The 20,164-nt window shown below is 39.0% G+C and overlaps 1 protein-coding gene across 1 annotated transcript; it reads right to left on the reverse strand.

Moving 5' to 3' along the window:
- Nucleotides 1–1,637: 1,637 nt before the first annotated feature.
- On the reverse strand, nt 1,638–18,534 carry DAW1 (dynein assembly factor with WD repeats 1). The gene is made up of 13 exons (XM_030456290.1): nt 18,495–18,534; nt 17,168–17,240; nt 16,123–16,267; nt 13,656–13,714; nt 12,902–13,024; nt 12,307–12,406; nt 10,417–10,524; nt 9,294–9,400; nt 6,217–6,319; nt 5,702–5,816; nt 5,109–5,185; nt 2,303–2,465; nt 1,638–1,675 (listed from the first exon to the last, which is right to left on the reverse strand). Exons 1-13 carry the CDS (start codon nt 18,532–18,534, stop codon nt 1,638–1,640), a joined length of 1,251 nt encoding a protein of 416 aa, XP_030312150.1.
- Nucleotides 18,535–20,164: the final 1,630 nt, after the last annotated feature.

Here is a 20,164-nt window from a genome sequence, read left to right on the forward strand (position 1 = left end):
TACCACCCTTCATGCCCTTCCAGAGCTGGAGCACTGAGAGCTCTTTCAACATTCCAAGGCTTTGCACAAGACCAAAGGAAACTCCCCAAGCATTACTGTCACATCAGGATCAGCCACTTGGTAAAGGTTTCGTTCTAAATCATCTGCAGCACAGTCCTTACTTCTCCCACAGCACAACACGACTTAGAACAACAGAATATCTGCCAAGGGATGACAGGCACTTTTGTGTCACTTACACACAAGGATGCTGGCAAGCACTCAGGGACAGTCAGAACACAGCAGCAGCAGTAACTTCCTATTAAACTTAACACTTGGAAGTCAATTCCCTGACCACCCTGAGACAACCAGGATAAACAAAACACCTTCAAGTTCCTTCTCTGCTGCACACTTCCTTTACCCCTTTTTTCTCTCAGGCAACATATGTATTATGTTCAATCCTACCTTTTTGGCCTCTTCATTCTTCTCTCCAAGCTGCTGGAGGAGACCAGGAGGCTCTGCTCCTTCTCTGTTCCCTGCAGAGAGCAACTGCGGTTGCTGGGGCTCCGATAGGAGGAAGGGAGGAGGGTTTGACCTCTGCACAGGTGAAACCTGTTGGTGATTGCTGGTGAGAGGTAAAGCTGAGCCACAGCTCCTTGTATGGTGGTTAACAACTTGCAGGTGTTCCTCATCCAATTCTAAATTTAAGTCATGATCATTGGCTCCAAGTCTTTGGTGTGGAGAGTTTCTTCATGCTGGCCAGAATCTCTGGGCCAGGGTTCATAGTTGGAGTTACCACCCATGTTTGGTTTCTTTTACCTCAGGTGAAAGTGGTAAAATGAGGGCTGAGCAGAAAGGAATTGAATGAATAGAAAGATGTGGGCAAGTGTGAAAGTGAGGGTGAGCAGAAGTTCAACTCCAGCAGGCACACAATAGTTAATTGCAATGCAGCTCACAAATGGTTGCTGGTTTTCCCCAGAAATACCAAATGGGTATTGAATTAAAAGTGGAGGAACTGTCATTTAAAGTCAATACTTTATTACACAATAAAAACATTACCACTAAGCATAAAACCACCTCCTTCATACCTAAGAATATTATAAAGCTGTACTTTTTTTTTTTCATAAAAGGGTTACAGCTGAAAAGTGATACACAAAGAAACAGCCATCTTACTGGGTTCATTCACAGTAATCATTTCTCTCAGGTGACAGAGAACAGAGCCAGACTTCTTGGTGCTGCCCAATGAAAAAGCAACATGTACAAACTGAAATACAAAAAACCATTCCCTGTAGGTGTAAGAGGAAAAATAAAAAGCAACTTTTTTTCACTGTATGATCAAACACTAAGCAGGCTGCCTGGGGGAACTATGGATTCTCTGTCCTTGGAGATATTCAAAGCCACGTCATTCCTGTGCAGCCTGCTTGGGGGGCAGTGCTTTGAGCAGGGCTATTTTACTAGATGATCTCCAGAAATCCCTTCCAACTCCTACTGTCCTGTGATTCCCTGTCTACTAAGCATCAGCAAAGCCAAACACATCAACTTCTAGGTAACTTTTCTACTTCACCAAACCCAAAGGTGAACAAAGCAAAGAGCTGAAGGTCAGTTTATTGACTATGAAACTCACAAAGCAGGCATACACCACACTGGATCCTTCCTTCTCTTCAGTCATGCCATATTCTGCAGGTGTTATCCTTGCTCCCTGTTAACAAACAGACATTGTGAAGGAGTCATTTGCAGTATCACACAACATAACCTGTTTTTGTCAACACCTGCATCAACAATCTATACAGAGTGATGAGGAGCCAGGGAAATATCTTCTGTCCTTAAGTAGCAAGAGACAGCAGGACCTACAGCAAAACTTTGAGCTGAGACCATCCTGTGTTCTGATAGTTCAGTCAAAAGATGGAAGCAATCACAGTCTGTTCATGTCTCTTCCAACTTCCACAACTTTTTGTCCAGAATGAAGGAAACCTGAGCAGTGCTTGGTGTCAAAGAGACAAAAGATGTGCTCCCTTTCCAAAAGCTTTGCCTTTTGCTCATCCAGAACTCCCTCCCTGCAATGGGAGAGATGATAGGATATGCCCACACCTTTCTACAAATCAGCTCATGGCTGTATTCACTTAATCCTCAGTTCAAAAGTGACTTTTTGGGCTTTTCTTGACTTTATTTTAAGTCACTGCTGTTGCCTGGTTTGGGGATATGGCCCCAGGAAACACTCTTTTTTTTTACCATAACAAGATTTCAAAGATATCTCTCTCAAAAAAAGAACAAACAAAGCAAAACAAAAAAAAGCAACCAACCAAACAAAAAGCCCTATATTAATTACCTGTAATGATTGTGTCACCTTTGTAATTGAAAGCACAAGAGAATATTTCATCAGTATGACCCTCTAATATCTGAAAGCAGTATCCAGTAGCAGCATCCCAGAGTCGAGCTGTTTTATCAGAGCTGGCTGTTAGTATGCGATTGCCTTTAGGGTTGAAAACCACCTTGAAAAACATAGAAAAGTTACATTACTTAGCAAGTCACTATGCCTAAAAAAAAAGAAGCATTTCTATTGATTAAAACAGAAACCAGCAACTCTTACATTCTCCTTTTCAGCTAAAATTTAGGATAGTGTTTGACTAGAGTCACCCAGCAAACTTCTGTAGCTGAAAACTTTGTCTAGTAAGATGAAGACTTCAAAATATTATCACTCAGCACCACAACTGCTCCACAACTGTAAAAACTTTATTTAAATGTTATCATTATTCCAATGTGACATTTATATATATTTTATCTAGTTCTTAATTAAATAGCATACATCTCAGTAATAACAAAACTCTCACTAAAACCAACTCATTTTGTAGTATGACTGTTTTTGTTAAACATTCATTGCCCAAATTGCATGTATTTCTAGCTAATAAAACACATTTTTATAGCACTAACTGGACAAGACCAGGTTTATTATACAGTGTTCAATTTCTTAGCTACTGAGGGCAAAATCCTGTTCCCCAGAAATTTGATTTCCATGTAATAACCTTCCCAAGATCACAGCTACACAGAAAAAACATCTGCAGAAATAGATTGACTTTTCAACATGCTCCCAGATGAGCAGATTCTCACATCCAGCAAAGAAATCACAGCAGCTGTAAGGACCCTGAGGGAAGCTGTCCATAACCCACCACAGGTCAGCATGTATCCCCACTGCATTCCTCAGTGAATATTTCAAGGAGAATATTCATATTTTGATTACAAACCACATAAAACAAAAGCAGCACAGAATTAGCACACTAGCCTGGAAGCTACTGAAAAAAAAATCCATTGAAAAGAATGGTGAAAAGCTGCAAGCATTAAATAACAAAGCTTGGAAAATATGTACAATTTTTAAAGTAACTAACCTGATTTGCAGCTGAACTTTGGTACTCAAAACTGAGCCAGACAATACTTCCAGCAAGAGACATGAGCACATATCTCAAGACCAACTGGTTTTTGAAACAGTCTCTATACTTCCAAGCCCCTTTACCTACTGTTGAAAATAAGACTATGTATTTTGCCTCAGAAATGTTTTGTCTATCCAAGTCCATAAATCAGGTGTGCAGAGAAATGCAAATGAGGTAAGAGGAGCAGATCTGGTGGAAGCAAAGAATAAAGATGATTGTAAAAGCCTCAGAGGAAGCAGTCTGAGGATGTCACTGTTGTGCTTTAGGCCCAGCCAGTAACAACCAGGCTCCTCTCACTCACCTTCACAGCTATCATGGGATGGGGAGGAGGAAATCCAACCAAAACCTCATTACTTGAGACATGGATAAGGAGTTTTTCACTCCCCACTTACAGTAAATGGGCAAAACCAGACAGACTCAACTTGGGAAGCAAAAAAAAAATTTCATCTACCAGGAGAAAGAGAACACACAACCCCAGCCTAAATTGCTTCACTCCTGCCTGCCCTTCAGCAGCACAGGGGGACAGGAACTGGGGGCTCAGGGTCAGTTCCCCACACGGTGTTTCTCCTGCTCACATTCTTCCCACACTCCAACACGGGGTCCCTCTCATGGGAGGGAGTCCTTTCCCAAGTCCTCTGACATGAGTCGCTCCCACAGGTGCAGTCCCTCAGGAACTGCTCCAGCCTGGGCTGCACACAGGGTCATGGCTGCTTTGGGAAGAGGCACTGGGAGCTGCAGATCCATGTGTGCCCACCATGCTCCTCCATGGCTGCAGCTCTACCTCTCCCCTTCTGTCACCCTGCACAGGATGCAGCTCCACAGCTGCCCAGCCTGGTCCTGCAGGGACTGCTCCAGTGTGCTCCTCCATGGGGACAGACTCTGTGGGCCACAGGAAAATCTCTGCTCAGGCACCTCCTATCTCCTCCTTCTTCATCCACTTTGATTTCTCTGCTCTGGCATTGCTCTCACCTCCCTCTCTGAAGATCTGTTTTTAATTTTTTTTTTTTTTCAGTTTCATTTTCTCTTTCTTAAATATGTTACTCTTAGGGATGCATCCAGCTTTTCATACCTGCATGGGTTCGAGCCAGGGGAACTTCCAGCAGCTTCTCACAAGAGCCACCCTTGTGCCCCCCCCCCCATTGCTTCCAAAACACCACTGCACTAACCCAAGACAGTGATCAAGAGACTGAAAAACTTGTGCTTGTTCTGTCAGAGAATCTGAGGACTCCAAGGACAAGTACAATTCAGGTCAGATCAGGCAGAAGATCTATTAGCCTTGACCATAGTGAAAGAACATTTGTACAACAGCTTCCTCTCTGCTCCCCAGTTCTTTGGGTTACAGAGACCCAACCTATGTACTGAGGTAAAGAACAAATACTCATCTCAATGTTAACAGCTTCAGGTGCACATCCCTGTGGAGGGATGAAGGAATCAAATAGTGAACAACATGACAATAATGAAAGATGGCTCTTGGTGGAGCCTGTGGCAGTAGTACACCCAGTATTACCTTAGCTCAGTGGTGGGGAGTTGTAAACAATCCCCTTTAAGTTGAAAGGAATGTTATTTCAGGAAAGATAAGTTCTTAGCCAGACCTCTCACTTTTAAGCATCACTTATTTTACCATCACATTCTACAGCAATGTTCCTGTGTCATGAAATAACTGGTGGGTTGGATGTCACAGAGAATAGCTGCAAAAGGCAAACAGCTTACCTTGGAAATCTCACATCCGTGCCCTTCCAGCTTTGCAATGCATTTTTTGGTTTCAACATTATAAACTCTGGCTGATCCTGTTGAAGCAGAGGAGGAGCTATGTGTGATTGTTTTGCTTTAAAAAAGCAAAGTGTGCAAAACTTCTGCACACTGGTAACAAAACCAAGCAGCTTGTTTCACTCTCTCTCTGTTGCATATTCTCTTGTGGTTAATTTCAATAGCCCAGCAGCAGATGTAAGAGTAATACTCCAACTACCTTTTTAAGCCTTAAGCTGGTCCTCCCAAATCAAACCACTCAAAAGCTACACACATGAACATCTGAAATAAATTTCCAACCACAAGTGACATATTTCCCTGCATGTTTGAAGCTAACAGGGAAAGTCACGTTGAGTTCATTAAAGTGTGAAAAATAAAAATATTTTCTGTGGCAAAAACATCTTAAGTTTCACGCCAGACCTTCTACAACTTTGCTTGAGCTACAGTTTCAAGTGACACTCCTTCTCAAGCTAATTCAAAGCAAAACCAAAGGAAGAAGACAAAGGTGTTTCATGCTATTATTGCAGTTTTACAGCAGTCCCAGTTGTGTCACATACCATCAGCAGAGGCAGTTGCAATATTCTGGCCAGCATAATCGAAGCAGACATCCAATATTTCATCACTGTGACCTGTAAAAGTTGCTATATGTGTCCCAGCAATAGCATTCCACAGCTGCATAGATAAATAAGAGTCATTTTTTTTGCTTATTTTCACTAATTTGCTTAGTAGATATCTAGCTGATCTCTAAAGAAATATGTAGAGGACATTTCTGATATCTGGTAATGCAATAACAAGAAAACTGGATATAGGTCAATAAAGAGTCACTGTTTAGTCTGTTTAATTAAGTGCTACATATTTTTTATTTTAGTGTACTGATTAAATTTGTTATTTAACTGGACTTCACTGAAATAAATAATGCTATAGGTTTTGCATTTAGTTGTAAATTATTCAATGAATTACATGCACTAGTTTAAAATAATGTTTAAAATAAACAAGTTTAAAAATCTTCCATTTACAAAAGCTATTTTTAAATATGAAGTGGCTGTATTCAGTACATACAACACTTTCTTACCATGCATGTTTTGTCCATTGATCCAGTGATAATGAGAGAACTGTCCCAGTTGAAGTGTGCACTGCTAATCTCTCCTCTGTGACCTATTAAAATATGTAACTTCCTATAAAAAAAAAGAGGATTGGCCTTTTTAGTGTGTATTTTGACATACACATATAAATTATAAGTGAACTTATAAAATGTTATAGTTAATGTGACAAGTCTTCAAAATCTTATCCATTAAAGCAATTAAATGGAGTGGTATGGCTTATTTAGGATTCTAAATCATGTTTTATCTGTGATAGAGACAGTAAGTAATGAAATGGAAAGGTCTTCCCTTCTCTTTCAAAAATATTTTAGTGACTGTATTTCAGTGAAACGTGATGACTTTCCAGTTCCAGGGACAGATTTGTATCTCTATCCATGTACATACAAAGAACATATACCAAGTTTTCCCACATTATCCTCCCATTATCTTACTCCATTGAACTCAAAAGAGCACATCTCTAAAACTCAATAAATTCTAAACCTCTTCTTAAATCCCCTGAAGATCAAGTGGTGCTGAATCAGGTGCTCATTGTCAGCATGTTCCCCAGTGACAGGCAGTGATGGCCAAACTGAAATATAATTTCTAATCCTCATTATTCTTAAACTTCTTGTTTAAGTACAAGTTCCATTAAATGCTTCAGTTTTAGCTGAATAGAGAGGATACAATTAGCTATTACTGCTTCAGATTAATGGCCTACAAGGCAATGAAACCTAAAAAAAGTGTTGAGATAAATATATATATATTAAAGGATTAGTAAATTAGGTTATTATCACAATTATAATATCACTGTATCATTAATAGAAAACTGTATTAACTACTGAATAAACTAACAACTGGAAAACAGCTAAATGAGTTTATCTATTGCATAAGATATATGAGGGTAGTTAAAATGTAAATGCTAAATGAGCAGCAAAACAAATCTCCTGATTAATTGAATTCTCTGTTTCTTTTATGATAACAGAAAACCTGATTATACTCAGTCATTTTATAAAATTATTTCTTTTACTTTCTAACAGTGTGAGACATGAACTGTTGTAACTGTGTAGACTTTTTCACAACAAAAAAAATCATCAAGAAAAAAAAAAAAACAGTGGAAAGATTCTTAATTTTGTGAAGATACTATTTGTCCATCAAGATTGCTGTTACTGTAGTACCAAAACCACATAAAATGAAAGACTTTTTAAAAATCAGCTACAGTCATAATACTTCTTTAGCCTTCAGTTTCCAGTGACATTTAATAGACGGATGCTCTAATATTAATTGTAATAATTAATTGTAATAATAATTACATATCAGAAGATACTGTCTCTGTCTCAGCATCCTGGTGCTCAGTGATCCTGACCCCAGTTAGAGGCTGTTGATTTGTCTTAGGACACCTTTAACTGTGGAGACACTATTCATGGAATACAGGCCCATATTACACAAGTGTGTTCTACCTCTCACCCTGTTTTATTTATTTTAATTTAACTTAACTTATTTTACCTTCTTTTTCTAAATTTATTTTTTCTTTTAAAAATTTATGTCCAAATCTTGAACCTTCTTGAGATTTTTTTGTTTGGAAAGTCATCAGCAATCTCCCTTAGGATCACTGTGGATATCCACCCAGAGTAACAATGAGGAACTCAGGCAATCATTAGTGTAAAACAGCAAAATTCAAAGAAACTTCAAGTTCAACCCCAATTTGGAAAGCAATTTTCACATGGTGAAAGATGGCAACGTGCAATCTCACCTATGAGATTTTTGCAAATCTACCTGAACAGGTACACAAGTAGGATTTGCTCCCAGTCTTTCTGACTGCAACTTTTCATGATTACTAAATGTATACATGTCCAAGTGCCACCTAAAAAGGTTGAATCCTGCCCTGGCACAATCACAGTGCCCACTAGCTAATTGCCAGGTTGCCAGTGCTTAAATAAGAATTTCCTCCTTCAGATGCTCCTTCTTGATACTGACCCTGATGTGAAGCCCACAATCATTTGTTAGAAAATAAAGAATGCAATATGAAAATCCCACGGCTTTAACTTCACTGCAATCTCAGATAAGAGGCTGGAAGAAGAAGCTGTTTTCAAATAAAATATTTGCAAGAACACCAGACAATGATGTTGAATCAAAAAGTCCAATTTGCTGAATGCACGCAGGTGTCCCTGGGATTTATGTGGCAAACATTAAACTCCTGATGTTTAACAAGCTTCAAAATGACAGGATCAAGCCTTACATGATGTACTACATGTATATTATTTTTTAAATCAATGTTTACTGTCATCTTGCAGTGATACACAGGGTCTATTACCCCAAGATACTACTGTACACAGACTTTCCTTGTATATATGAGATATCCTCCTTCCTCTCACAAAAAGAAAAAAGACTGAAAACATAATAAGATTCTGATCTTCATAAGCTACTTTGTCAGTAATCAGGGCAATCATTTTATCAATCTACTTGTACTGAGTTTCCAGCTCAAAAAACAAATGGATTTGTCAGAATGAATCAACAAGTTCCTACTTAGCTCCTAAGTTATTTTTTGTTGGCATCATAATCAAGACATTTTGTTCTCTGCACTCAGGGGGTGGTCACATTTTCTCCACTTTTATATTGGCATAAAGGATTGTCAGAATGAAAACATACCCTCCATAATTTGTAAAGACAATATTACCAGAAAAATTTTCTACACCATAAAATATACTTTTTCTTTCTTAGTTGGAACAGTCTGTTCCATCTAAAGATTTCAGACACCTTCCAAACCATGAGTTTATATGTTCATTAAATATTTTTCTGTCTAGAGAATTCATCAGCAACAAACACAGGATATGCCCATTCAGTTTGCCTCCTCAGTGCCCTTAAGATGGAAACTTGGAACAAAAAGCATATACTGAAGTACATCATGAGCAGCACTCTTTTTTAGAAGAACTAAGGGAAAAGCAGTAAAAAAATTATCAGAAAAACATCCTCTAAATGAAGCAAAAACCCAAGGTCTGTAATTTGTAGCTGAGCATCTTTCATTTGGCATTAAAACATGCAATATAAATGATATGTAAGAGTTCTTCAGTACCTGCCAGTGCCAACATCCCACACTACCACTGTATGGTCAAAGGAGCCAGTGATAATCCTATCTCCAGTGGTGTTGAAAGACAGTGCAACAATTTCTGCTGAGTGCCCCTGAGAAAGTTTTTAAAAAGGCAGATGAGAATGCAAATTATGGCTTTTCCATTATTGGAGTTTAACGTGCAACTTTTTTCTCAGTAAGTCCTTCTATAAGCCTTCAAGATATTATTTTCTGTCTCAAATTTTTTATAGGAAGATCTCTTGGGTTGGGACATAAGCCAGTATCCAAACAACTGAAAAAAAAATCAGTCACAGCACTTAAGCAGTGAGCAACTGTACAGTGATGCCATTGGTGTATATTTTCCATATTTGATTTAAACAGAATAAAATTTTTTCACTGATGTATATTTATATCAGGGGATTCATTTACAGTAAAGTACAGTGCAGCTTGTCAGTGCTGTCATTGGTGGAGAGGACTGGAAAAATTAATGTAAAGCTACCTATATGCTAAAGAATCAAACATTCCACTACCCTTTGCTCTGCTCAGGGCTCTGAGGAAGAGAAAGTCAAGGAGAAGGAGGAAATGCCTTCCTCATTCCACAGGCCACATACTCCAAAGGAAGCTTATGCACTGTTATTTAGGATTCATATGAGAGAAATGAATTGGAATAGCACAGGCACCTTGAAGCTGTGGAATCCCAGCAAGCCAAGCAAAGAGACATTAGAAACTAGAGGTAACTGGAGGGCTGCCCTCTGCTGATGTCTACAGGAAGAAGATCCATGCAGAGGTAATGTTTGACATTGATGTTCTAAGAGTTCCTTTATGTTAAAGCAGAGGAGGTCATAATTCAGTGTCACCAAGTGTTTTAATGAGCAATGGAAGGCATTCTGATACACAGCAGTAATATCACTGAAAAGAGAAAATCCATCATTTGATAAATAAGACTTCTTATAAAATACCAAAGTTTTATCATTCCCTTCAAGCTTTCCTAATCTTTTTTGTAACTGCAGTTACTGTGGGACCACCTGGTAAAAGAAACTCTGCAAGTTTAGAACTGTTTTAATGTTATTTATCTCAGTTAGAAAACTAAGAAAGCAAGGAACACCTTTAAAAAGGAAAGCAAACATACACTTAAAGTGATTATTTCTTCTCCTTTCTCTATATCCCATAATTTGGCAGTGGTATCCATGCTTCCAGTTGCCAACAAAGTGCTCTGAAGATTAAATGACAAACATACCTGTAGCAAGAAACATGGGATGGAAAAAGTGGGAGAGTATTTATAGACATTTTCTAAAAAAAAATTTGAAAAGTGCTCAGTATTAATATTTCTAATCACCACAAAAGTCTGACAAATTGCAGAGCTCTTCCAACAGCTCACTAGAAGAACAACAAATCCTTATCCCATAGCTCTGGATAACTACTCAAATCAAGTGGACTAATTGGCTGCTTTGCAATGGCAATGCATTAAAAAGACTTAGTGAAAGATTTCCTGTACTTTTTCCTGAGCCTGGATCAAAATTCATTATTTAGGTCCTTCATTTTGTCTCACGGGGAGAAATTATTTAGTTTACAAATTTTTAATGGAAATCAGGATGTTAATTTATTAACAGTGCCAGGTTAAATGGCAGAGACCCATGTCTTCAGTAACAGTACTGGTAACAGAGGATACAAACTTATGCAATCTTAATAAACAGCTGCAAATTTCTAAACCTCTTTGACTCAAAGGAGTTTTGATATCTCTCTCTCTCTCACACACACACACACACACACACACACACACACTTTCTCTTGCATGCACACTCCTCCTCTCTCCCAGGATGCAGAGGTTACCAGAGTTTGTGTTCCTCAGCCTGCACACCCTTCCCTAGGAGACAGGAGTGCTCTGACTTCAGCTGAACCCATTCCCCTTCCTACCTTCTGCTGTTGCCCATGGCAGAGAGAAGGCATCCAAATTCACACCCACCCCTCTTCCAGAGGGACAACTGCCTGTTTGTTGAAGCCTGTACTGACAAACCACTACCTGGATGCATGCTCCCTCCTCATGGTGTCTCCAAAAGGAAGAGACCTTGAAGTTATACACATTATTTATTACCCCAGGATATAACTGGACACTGAAAGGGGTCTCTCTGGTTTAGGCAGAGACTGGGATGGATACCCAGACTTTGGCAATTGCTGCTTCCAGACTAGTGTCTCGCCCACCCTGTTACAAATTATCTTCTAATTCTTGTTTTTTCTTTATCTCAAAATTTTACTTCTTTATTTCAAAATTCTCTTTGAGATTGCCCAGTTATGGTTAAACCATGATTGTTTTGTGTACTCTCAAACACACTCTGTGCACTCACACTTGACAGGTGCCATTACCTAGGCCACTTAATATTTATTTACAAAAAAAGCAAGAACAAAAGATCAACAACTTCCTTAGTTAACTTTTGACATTAAAATCTCATGTTGTCATCTTCCCATTCTCTGTCATTATTCTATGTGACTGTTCTGGTAATATAGAACAGGAGGTGCCATGTAAAAAGGAAAACAGTAGCTGAGAAGTAGTTCAGCATTTTCATGTGAATTTTCACCATGTCCATTCTCTTTTTTCTTTTCCTTTAATACTGAATAACTATGGACATACCCTTGCAGCAATGCTTCATATTCAACAATAGTCTTTGAGTCACAGGTCTCATTGGATATTAGGAAAAATTTCTTTACTGAAAGAGTTGTCAGGCAATGGAACAGGCTGCCCAGGGAATTATTTAAGAGATGGGTGGATGTGGTACTTAGGGACAAGATGGACTTCACAGTGTTGGGTTAATGGTTGGACTCAATGATCTTCGAGGCATTTTCCAAGCAAAATGATCCTATGACTCCCTGACAGTGCAGAAATGCTCACAATGTCTGCATGTGTGAATAGATGCAGCAGAATAGCTGCCCCCTCCCAATGTCAGCTCACACAGACCTGGAATCAGAAGCCATAGTGATGGTGTGAGGGAACACAAAGGAATAAGAAATATCCACCAGTACTCACTATTTCCGCTCTGTGTCCTCTGAAAGTATGATAACATTTTCCTGTTTCTGTACTCCACATTTTGCAGGTTTTGTCAAAAGATCCAGTGGCAATCTTGTCACTAAATGGAAAAAAATCCTGTCATTTTTATTTATAAAAGACTCTCTTGCTTCAAAGATGTTAGAATTCACAGCAGCTATACCCAAAGCAACACAAGCTGTCCTAAGTGCTTGTATCTCACATATACAATTACACAGAAGCAGTAAAGAATCAGTAATATTCAGAAAACAATCTTACAATGTAGATATGAAAATAAATAAATGCATTTCATATTATTAATCTTGCTCATGTTTTCAAGACACTGAGTACTTAATGAAATTTATGCTTTGAATTTCTACATTTCATTTTTTAAATGAAAAACCCACGTTTTGAATGTCTCTTACAAATAACATAAGGTGTCACAGTGTTATTAGCTACAGTTGAGCTCCACAAATTCAGAAATTGAACTTTTTCCATTCAAGATACCTTATTTTATTATAAATGTTGAGTAACAGTTCTGTATTTGCAAGATAGCATCATTAGCAATTAGGATGGGTCTCACAGTAAATATATTTACCCATAGGGATTATTGAAAGCTATTGCATAGACAACATTTCCATGTCCCTCCAGTGTATGCAGCTCTTCTCCTGATAGAGTGTCCCATACTTTGCAGGTCCTGTCATAACTTCCAGTGATAAAGCTAAAGCAAAGGGAAAATCTTTTCTGAGTACATTAAACATATTACCAGCCCTGGTGCACAGTTATTTCCACAGATTTCAGTTAGTACTGTATCAGAACCTAAATTGCTTTCTTTTGAAAACAGAGATTAATGACCACAGAGGTTCCTGGGTTTTTTAGCAAATATGGGCTCATTAAAAAAATTTGTTTCTAATCTTTAACATATTTCAACTAAAAAGGAAGCTGCTGCTTTCATGACATGAAGAAATTATTAGACCCAGAGAGAAATCAAATAACTTGAAATTCCACTACAGTGAAAGTCCCAAACGAATTTATGTCCAAAGACTTATTTAGCTTTTAGTAATATTCACTCTGCTGCTATAAAGGTGCTTCTTCATGAAATATGGTAATTGCCAACAAACTAGCACCCTGGAAAAAAAAATTACATAAACTGAATCTCACACACTACTTCCTTTCCTCTCTCAATAATTCCCAGAGAGAGGCCTGAAATCTAATCCCCACTCATGCTTATAAGCAGCAGAGCTGAATGCTTTTTTCAGCAAGATAAGAGCACTGAAATTCCCTCACAAATGAATTTACAACTACAAAACTTCAATTAGTGGTTTTGTATTTTGACTTTGAAAACAACTCACCGGGAACCAGATTTGTTAAATGCTACATTGGTCAGTGGCAAAGTATGGGCTCTAAGTACCTGAAATAGAAGCAAGGGAAGGGAGAAAACATTTGATATAAATAAATAAAATGAAGCTAATGGCTCAAAATAATCAGTAGAATAATATTTTTCCTCCTCCTGTCAGTAAGCAGCTGTAACTGTAATTCATTGATCCCTAACTAAAAAATCTCCCATGCCTCAGCAGGTTATCACTGCAGATATAGTATTTGTGTAGTATTAATTTCAAATTAATATTTTACTCGAATGAACAGGTTTTTATTCCATATTTGCTTTCCTCCAAATTCTCTGAGAGCAGCAAAGTAACCCTAGACCAGAGCTGAAAGGGGAAAAGAGAATGAGTGAGAAGACCACACCTGGTGACATCACAGATGAATGAAATCCCAACTAATGTTAAACCTTGCATAATGAGTCAAGAGGTCCAGCTGAACTGAGTATTTTGAGTTTTTCAGGTTGTGGGGTGCTTTCAGCCATTATGTGATTTTGTTTTAACAACCAGGAAGAACAGAAATGGGCTAAGCCTGTTTTTCTAACATGGCTTCCAAGGTCCTGTAATCAGACAGCATATTAAAATTATCTCATAGCCATAATAATATCTATGCAGGTTATCAAAATGGATAATTATGGAAATTTGATAGGTGGAAATTTGTAAAGGGCTCCATGCTGGCAGAGCTGAACAAAAAAAGGTATTTAACAATTATGAAATGGAGGAAAAACAAGATGGCTTTATGTTTTGATTTTAGATCATGAGACTAATTCTAGTTTTCTAATACCCAGTGCTGCAGCACTCCAGACCAGCAAGGAATTGCTATTGCAAATGATCCAAGAAGCAAACCCTAATGCAGTATTTTTTTACAGTGTACCTCAGTTCTTTAAAATCTGCAAGACATTTATTCCCAAGGTAAAAATCTGCAATTCACTATGGCATACCAGTGCTATGTAATAGTTTAAAATCTGAGAAATTGTTTCAAAATCTTGTTTCTCTGCAAGGTGCCTAACCCAACACTGGCACCACAATTGCTGGAAAACAAAATGGGTTTATTCATTTGTTCAAGATTTGTACTCCAGAGCAACAGGAAAAAAATATTCATTGTCAAACAATGCAAATACCTGGGATATTTCTGGGGAAAATAAAAAAACAAAACCCCCCCAAAAAGCCCAAACACACAAACCCCAACTCACTGCCATCTTGTATTTTGTTACAATCTCAGGAGTACCTGATACCCATATGTTTCATTTAGAAGCCCTAAACAGAACTTAAACATAAAACAAGATCTTTACAGGCTTCTAACTACTCTTAAAGGAAAGAAATAAACCAGCACTGATTGGATTTGCCTGCCTCTAGTATTTCCAAATACAGAATATCAAATGTGGTACTATACCCATCAAAGAAAAGACTTATTATTTACACTGAAAATGGAACTAGCATTTGATGATTTCTCATTCTCTGTGATGAACTATTTCAAAAGCTTGTGAAAAGCAAGTCTCAGTTGAGAGCATAACTGAAAATATTACATAGCTTTGTTTCCAAAGTTAAAGACACAGATCTTTGCAGATTTCACCCAGATATCATCTGTTGGCCAACAGAATCCCAGGTATATCTAGCAACATAGAAAGGTTTTTTTTTAGCTAAACAAACCAACACAAACCTCTCTTTTTCTCTCTAAATTCTCTCACCAGGAACACACCGAGCAGCAATTCTTTTATAGCTACACATTGCCATCTGCTGACACAAGAGAGGTACAACACGTCATTATTTGGGATGGCAACGGGCAATGTCTTGAAGTAATTTTATTTCTATTTCCACAATTAAATACAGTAAAGTCAATTCCCTTCTGACAGACTGAATCCTGGATTTGAAGCCAGATGTTTAAATCTCTGTAATAATTGTTCTTTAAAGACTTATTTAAAATAAATTTCACACCGAAGATCAAACTATTGATATGCAAACATAATACTAATGACAACCAGTATTCCTGTATATTGCAGAATACATTAAAACCACATAATTTTCACAAAAATGAGAACAAGCAGACAATGGTATGAAAATACTTAAGGCTTTTTCCAGCAGCTAATTTACTTGGGGCCCATTTTTAGGTTTTTGGTAAACCTAACTATAGGTGTTGATGGTCCACTGAGTCTCGAATAACAAACAGGAGAATTATTTCTCTCCACCCAAAACACTCCCTCCTACATCAGCCCGTGTAAGCAGTGCCTAGGAAGATATCTCTCAGCATTTTGGGGGGAATTCTTGGCAGACATAACCAGACTCAGTTGCTCTAAGCAGTGAGAGGTGACTGAAAAGAGCTAAGAAATTGGTCACAGATTCCAAAGTGTGTTCTCAGGCACAGTATGCACAATATGCAGCATTGAAAACACTCTCAATATCAAAACAAAATGCCCAAAATTATTTTAAAGATGCCTCTGACCTTAAAAAGTTTGAACTTGTGATCCTCTTTTTCCTCTAGCTTCTCTTGCAGTCTTTGTACTAAACGTATGACATGTTCCTTGCACGAATCTGTGATGAGAGGTTCTGCATTTTGTATTTCTTCTACTAAGGCTGTGGCATCTGTGCTAATTGTGGGGGAAAACAAACAAACTAATAAACAAAAAGCATCTCAAAACATAAAACCATCAGATTTCATACTTTGGCAATAATTATGAATACAAAAGTAAGAAATTTTTACTTGCAGAAAAACTGAAGCAGGCAATTAGATTCTATATGTTTATCTCACTCTGTAATGGCTTAAAGAATGGATAAAGCTTTCTTGGTTTCTAAACTTCCCTCTCTTACTTAAGTAATACAGTAAAATTTAGCTTTTAGAAGTTCTAACTTGGCAAGAAATTTACCCATGAAGTAGTAATAAGATAAATTATGTATGGAAAATGTTAACATTATCTCTGCCTGTGTCTTCACAAATCTATGCCTGTTTCTGTAACACTCAGTTAGAAGAACTTTCAAAATGTGGTCTGCAGTCTATTGGTGTCCACAAGACCCCCCAGGGATGCCAACTGCAATTCTCTTCACAAAAAAAAACCAAACAAACAAACAAAACCAAAAACAAACCAGAAAATTTCCATTACTTGCAACAAAGCAGATCCTTAGTTTCACCATGTAGGAGACACAGTAACTTTCAAGACCAGAAATACTATTACAGAACCCAGGGACTGTTATTCATTACAGCATTACCATGTTAAGTGCTGTATATTTCTAATGGCTTTGTACAGGCACCTTGAAAATTGTAACTCTGTGAGTAAAAGGAGGATTCACCTCTGAAAAGTGTGACAGGAATAATAAGCTGGAATGCAGGGCTCTGTATTTAAAATGGCAGTAGAATGACTTGTCTGTGGTTTTCTCTGTGTGTTACAGTGAACAAAGACAAGGCTGACCTTTAAAACAAGCAAATAAAGTTGTAGATAAGCATGCTATAAAGCAGCAGAGAGTGCTGTCATCTGAAATAATATCATACTTACTCAGGTCTGAGATCAAGTAGATCTATAGATCTGGTCTTTGTCTCACCATCTTGCACATATTCCAGAATAATTCCTTTAAATAAATAATTTTTTAAAATTATTAAAAGGCCTTAATTGGATGTCCAGGATTTCATAAGATGCATTATAGATGACAATGCTTCCACTTTTATTGCTCCACTAACTTCAGCAGACCTACATTCAGTTCATCCAGTTCTTGGAACTAGAAGGAGGGTGGCTGTTCTTACTCAGAGCTAGCAGGATGATGAACAGCTCTGATATGCCTATACAATAAAAGATTTTAAACATTTTTATTTATGAGCCATTTTCTGTTCTGGCAATGAGCAACCTCTTTTTCCCCAACAACTCTTTGCATTATTCATCAGCTCTGCTTTCAAAGAAACAGTCCTGAGGGGACTTGCTGTAGTTTGGTTTTCCAACGAGCCTGGAAAGCATTGTCATACAAACCTTGTTATAATGTACACCAAAGGCAGTAACATAAAAAAAATCATAACACAGTTCCTATACCTATAAAGGAGTGCTCTGGCACCTGTGCACCTTCTACTGAGCTGAAGCATTAAGGTGCTTAACTACTTTGCTTCCTGTTTTGAAACTGGTTGGATTTTTGCTGCTCCTTGGTTTTCCGTGGGAAGGATAATTCCAACAAATTTTTAGGCATTTTGCATTTTCCAAGTCTGCTAGAAAAGCATTTAATTTGAAAGAAAGATCTGTGATTGCAATACACATCCTGAGCTGTCCATCTCCTTGGTGTTTCACTTCTAAAAAACTCATTAATTCTGCTGAGCTGGTGATAGCTGATGAAGGCAGCCTCGCAGCACAGCTCTGCTCAGAAAACCCACAAAAAGAAAAAAAAAAAAAAAGGAAAATAAGAAACGTGGCGATATTGGGCTAAACAGGCCTCCCGGTAACGCATGCACAGCTTAGGGTGCCAAGGAACGCACCTGTTGCCTTTTTAAACTCCTCATTGCACACATATCAGACCAGCTGGATTTCAGAAGGAGAAGTCACTAATTACTGCCCCACATCCAGCTGGAAGTCTCTCAGCAACCCGCAGAGCAAACCCACCCGCACCTGAAGTCAATCCGGGTGCGGGATCAGCCCGCGGGCTCCTGACAGAGCTGAGCAAACCACCATGACAGGAGCCCCCCTCCACACACCCACACAAACACCCACAAACACACACCAAACCACCACACACACACACACACACACACACACACACACACACACACACACACACACACACACACACACACACACACACCCTGCCCCTCCCGCAGGGAATGTGCCCGATCTCCCCGCTCCGCACCCGGAGGGTAATAGCGCAGCAGCAGCCGCTTCAGCTTCATCTTCCCCGGCTCTCAGCCCCGCACGGAACGGGCCCCTTCCATAGCAACGCGCAAACAAAGCCTGCGCGCTTGCGCGGCCACCGGGCAGGGAAGGAGCTGAGGGCGCCGGGCTGGGTGTGTGAGGAGCTGGAGGACACCCCCGGCCCCTCGCCCACCCGGCCCCTCACACACCCGGCCCCTCGCCCACCCGGCCCCTCCTCACACACCCGGCCCGGTGCCCTCAGCTCCTTCCCTTCCCTCAGCCCGGCCTTGGGCATCCGCAGGGCCAGCGCGGAAAAGGGGGAAGGACGGGGAGCTGAGCGGCGGCCCTGGGGACGGGGACATGGCGGCTGAGGCCTTGGCCTCGTCCTGCCCCGAGCAGGCAGATGAGGCCTCCCCTGAGGGGCCGGGTTGTTGTGAGCTGGGATGGCAGCACTGCCAGTGTTTCATGTCCAGCTCACAGTTCTTACCGATGGATTCCTGACGGCCGTCGTTTTATTTCATCAGAATTATCCCCTACAGTGCCCAGATAGTAACAGAGAAACAGCGAGCTACAGCACCCATCACCTAACACAAACCTAACACAAACTTAGGTTTCCTTTCTCCCAACTGCACCAATTTGTAATTATCTCCACTGAATTTTCTCTACCTTTTATTGGTTTATCACACGATCCTGTAAGGCTTTTCTGCAGTTTTTGTGGTCAGCTCATCTTGGCCGCCCTGAGTGCTATGAGTAGAGCTGCTTGTGCTATGGAATCCACATGGAACTGCAGGGGCTTCTCATTTATCCTATAGGAAGGAAAGTACCAGATTCCAAAGGTTAGAGTGCATCAGAATGAGTCACAAATAGCAGCAGAATAGATGTATGAGAGTTTTTTGGAAAGCAAATATTCATTTAATGGTTAAGGAAAATGGGAAGATTAAAAAGAAGTTTTAGAAAAGAAAAAAATCAGTTACAGGTTAATTTTTTTAAGAGAAACTCTGGAGATATACCTGAGTATGAAAATACTATTTTATCAAAGACACAAAAATATATTTGAAAAGAGCCATCAAATAAATCATTAAAAGCTAATGTATTAACAGAATACTAATATTAAGTAAAGCTTTATGCAAAAGTGACTGTAGAGCATCAACAGGGGGAAGCAGTGAACACGTTTTTATTTAATAAATCTTCCCACAGACATTATTGACAACAGGTCAACAGAAGACAGTTCTGGTCAGCATTTAACAATAAGTGACTTTCCCAAAAACACCCATACGACTCCCTACAGCTTCACTTTGAAGACAACCCCTTGGTTTCTGAAAGCCAGGAAGTGAAATACAATGGGACAATTTCACATTTACACTGGGACGTGACTGGGGGACAAAGTAGGTTCTGGGGGTTTCTTCCCATTTGTTTATTCTAATCTTTTGTCTTATTTTTATGTGGAAAGTCTTGAGGCAGATAAGAAATTTTTATTTAAAACAAATAAAGCAAAAAGCTTTCCAACTGAACTGACTTACTCAGAACGACCCAATTCCAAAATAACTTATTGAATAAACTCAGCTCGTTGTGGTCTCCAGTTTCTTAACAGCTTTTTGCATTTGATTGGAATAATTTATAACAGATTATTGTTTCTGCATAAAAATATTTTTCTGTTCTCTTAATTTA

Source organism: Calypte anna, chromosome 9 (assembly GCF_003957555.1).
Source record: "Calypte anna isolate BGI_N300 chromosome 9, bCalAnn1_v1.p, whole genome shotgun sequence".
Classification (NCBI taxonomy): Eukaryota; Metazoa; Chordata; class Aves; order Apodiformes; family Trochilidae; genus Calypte; species Calypte anna.

Excerpts from the sequence above, each read along its gene's own strand:
- DAW1 (XM_030456290.1), bottom strand. The coding sequence starts at position 18,534 with ATGAAGCTGAAGCGGCTGCTGCTGCGCTATTACCCTCCGG. Across the intron at positions 16,268-17,167 it reads CTACTTGATCTCAGACCTGA|CACAGATGCCACAGCCTTAG; the intron begins GTAAGTATGATA and ends CCCCACAATTAG. Across the intron at positions 12,407-12,901 it reads GCTTTCAATAATCCCTATGG|TGACAAGATTGCCACTGGAT; the intron begins GTAAATATATTT and ends TTTTCCATTTAG.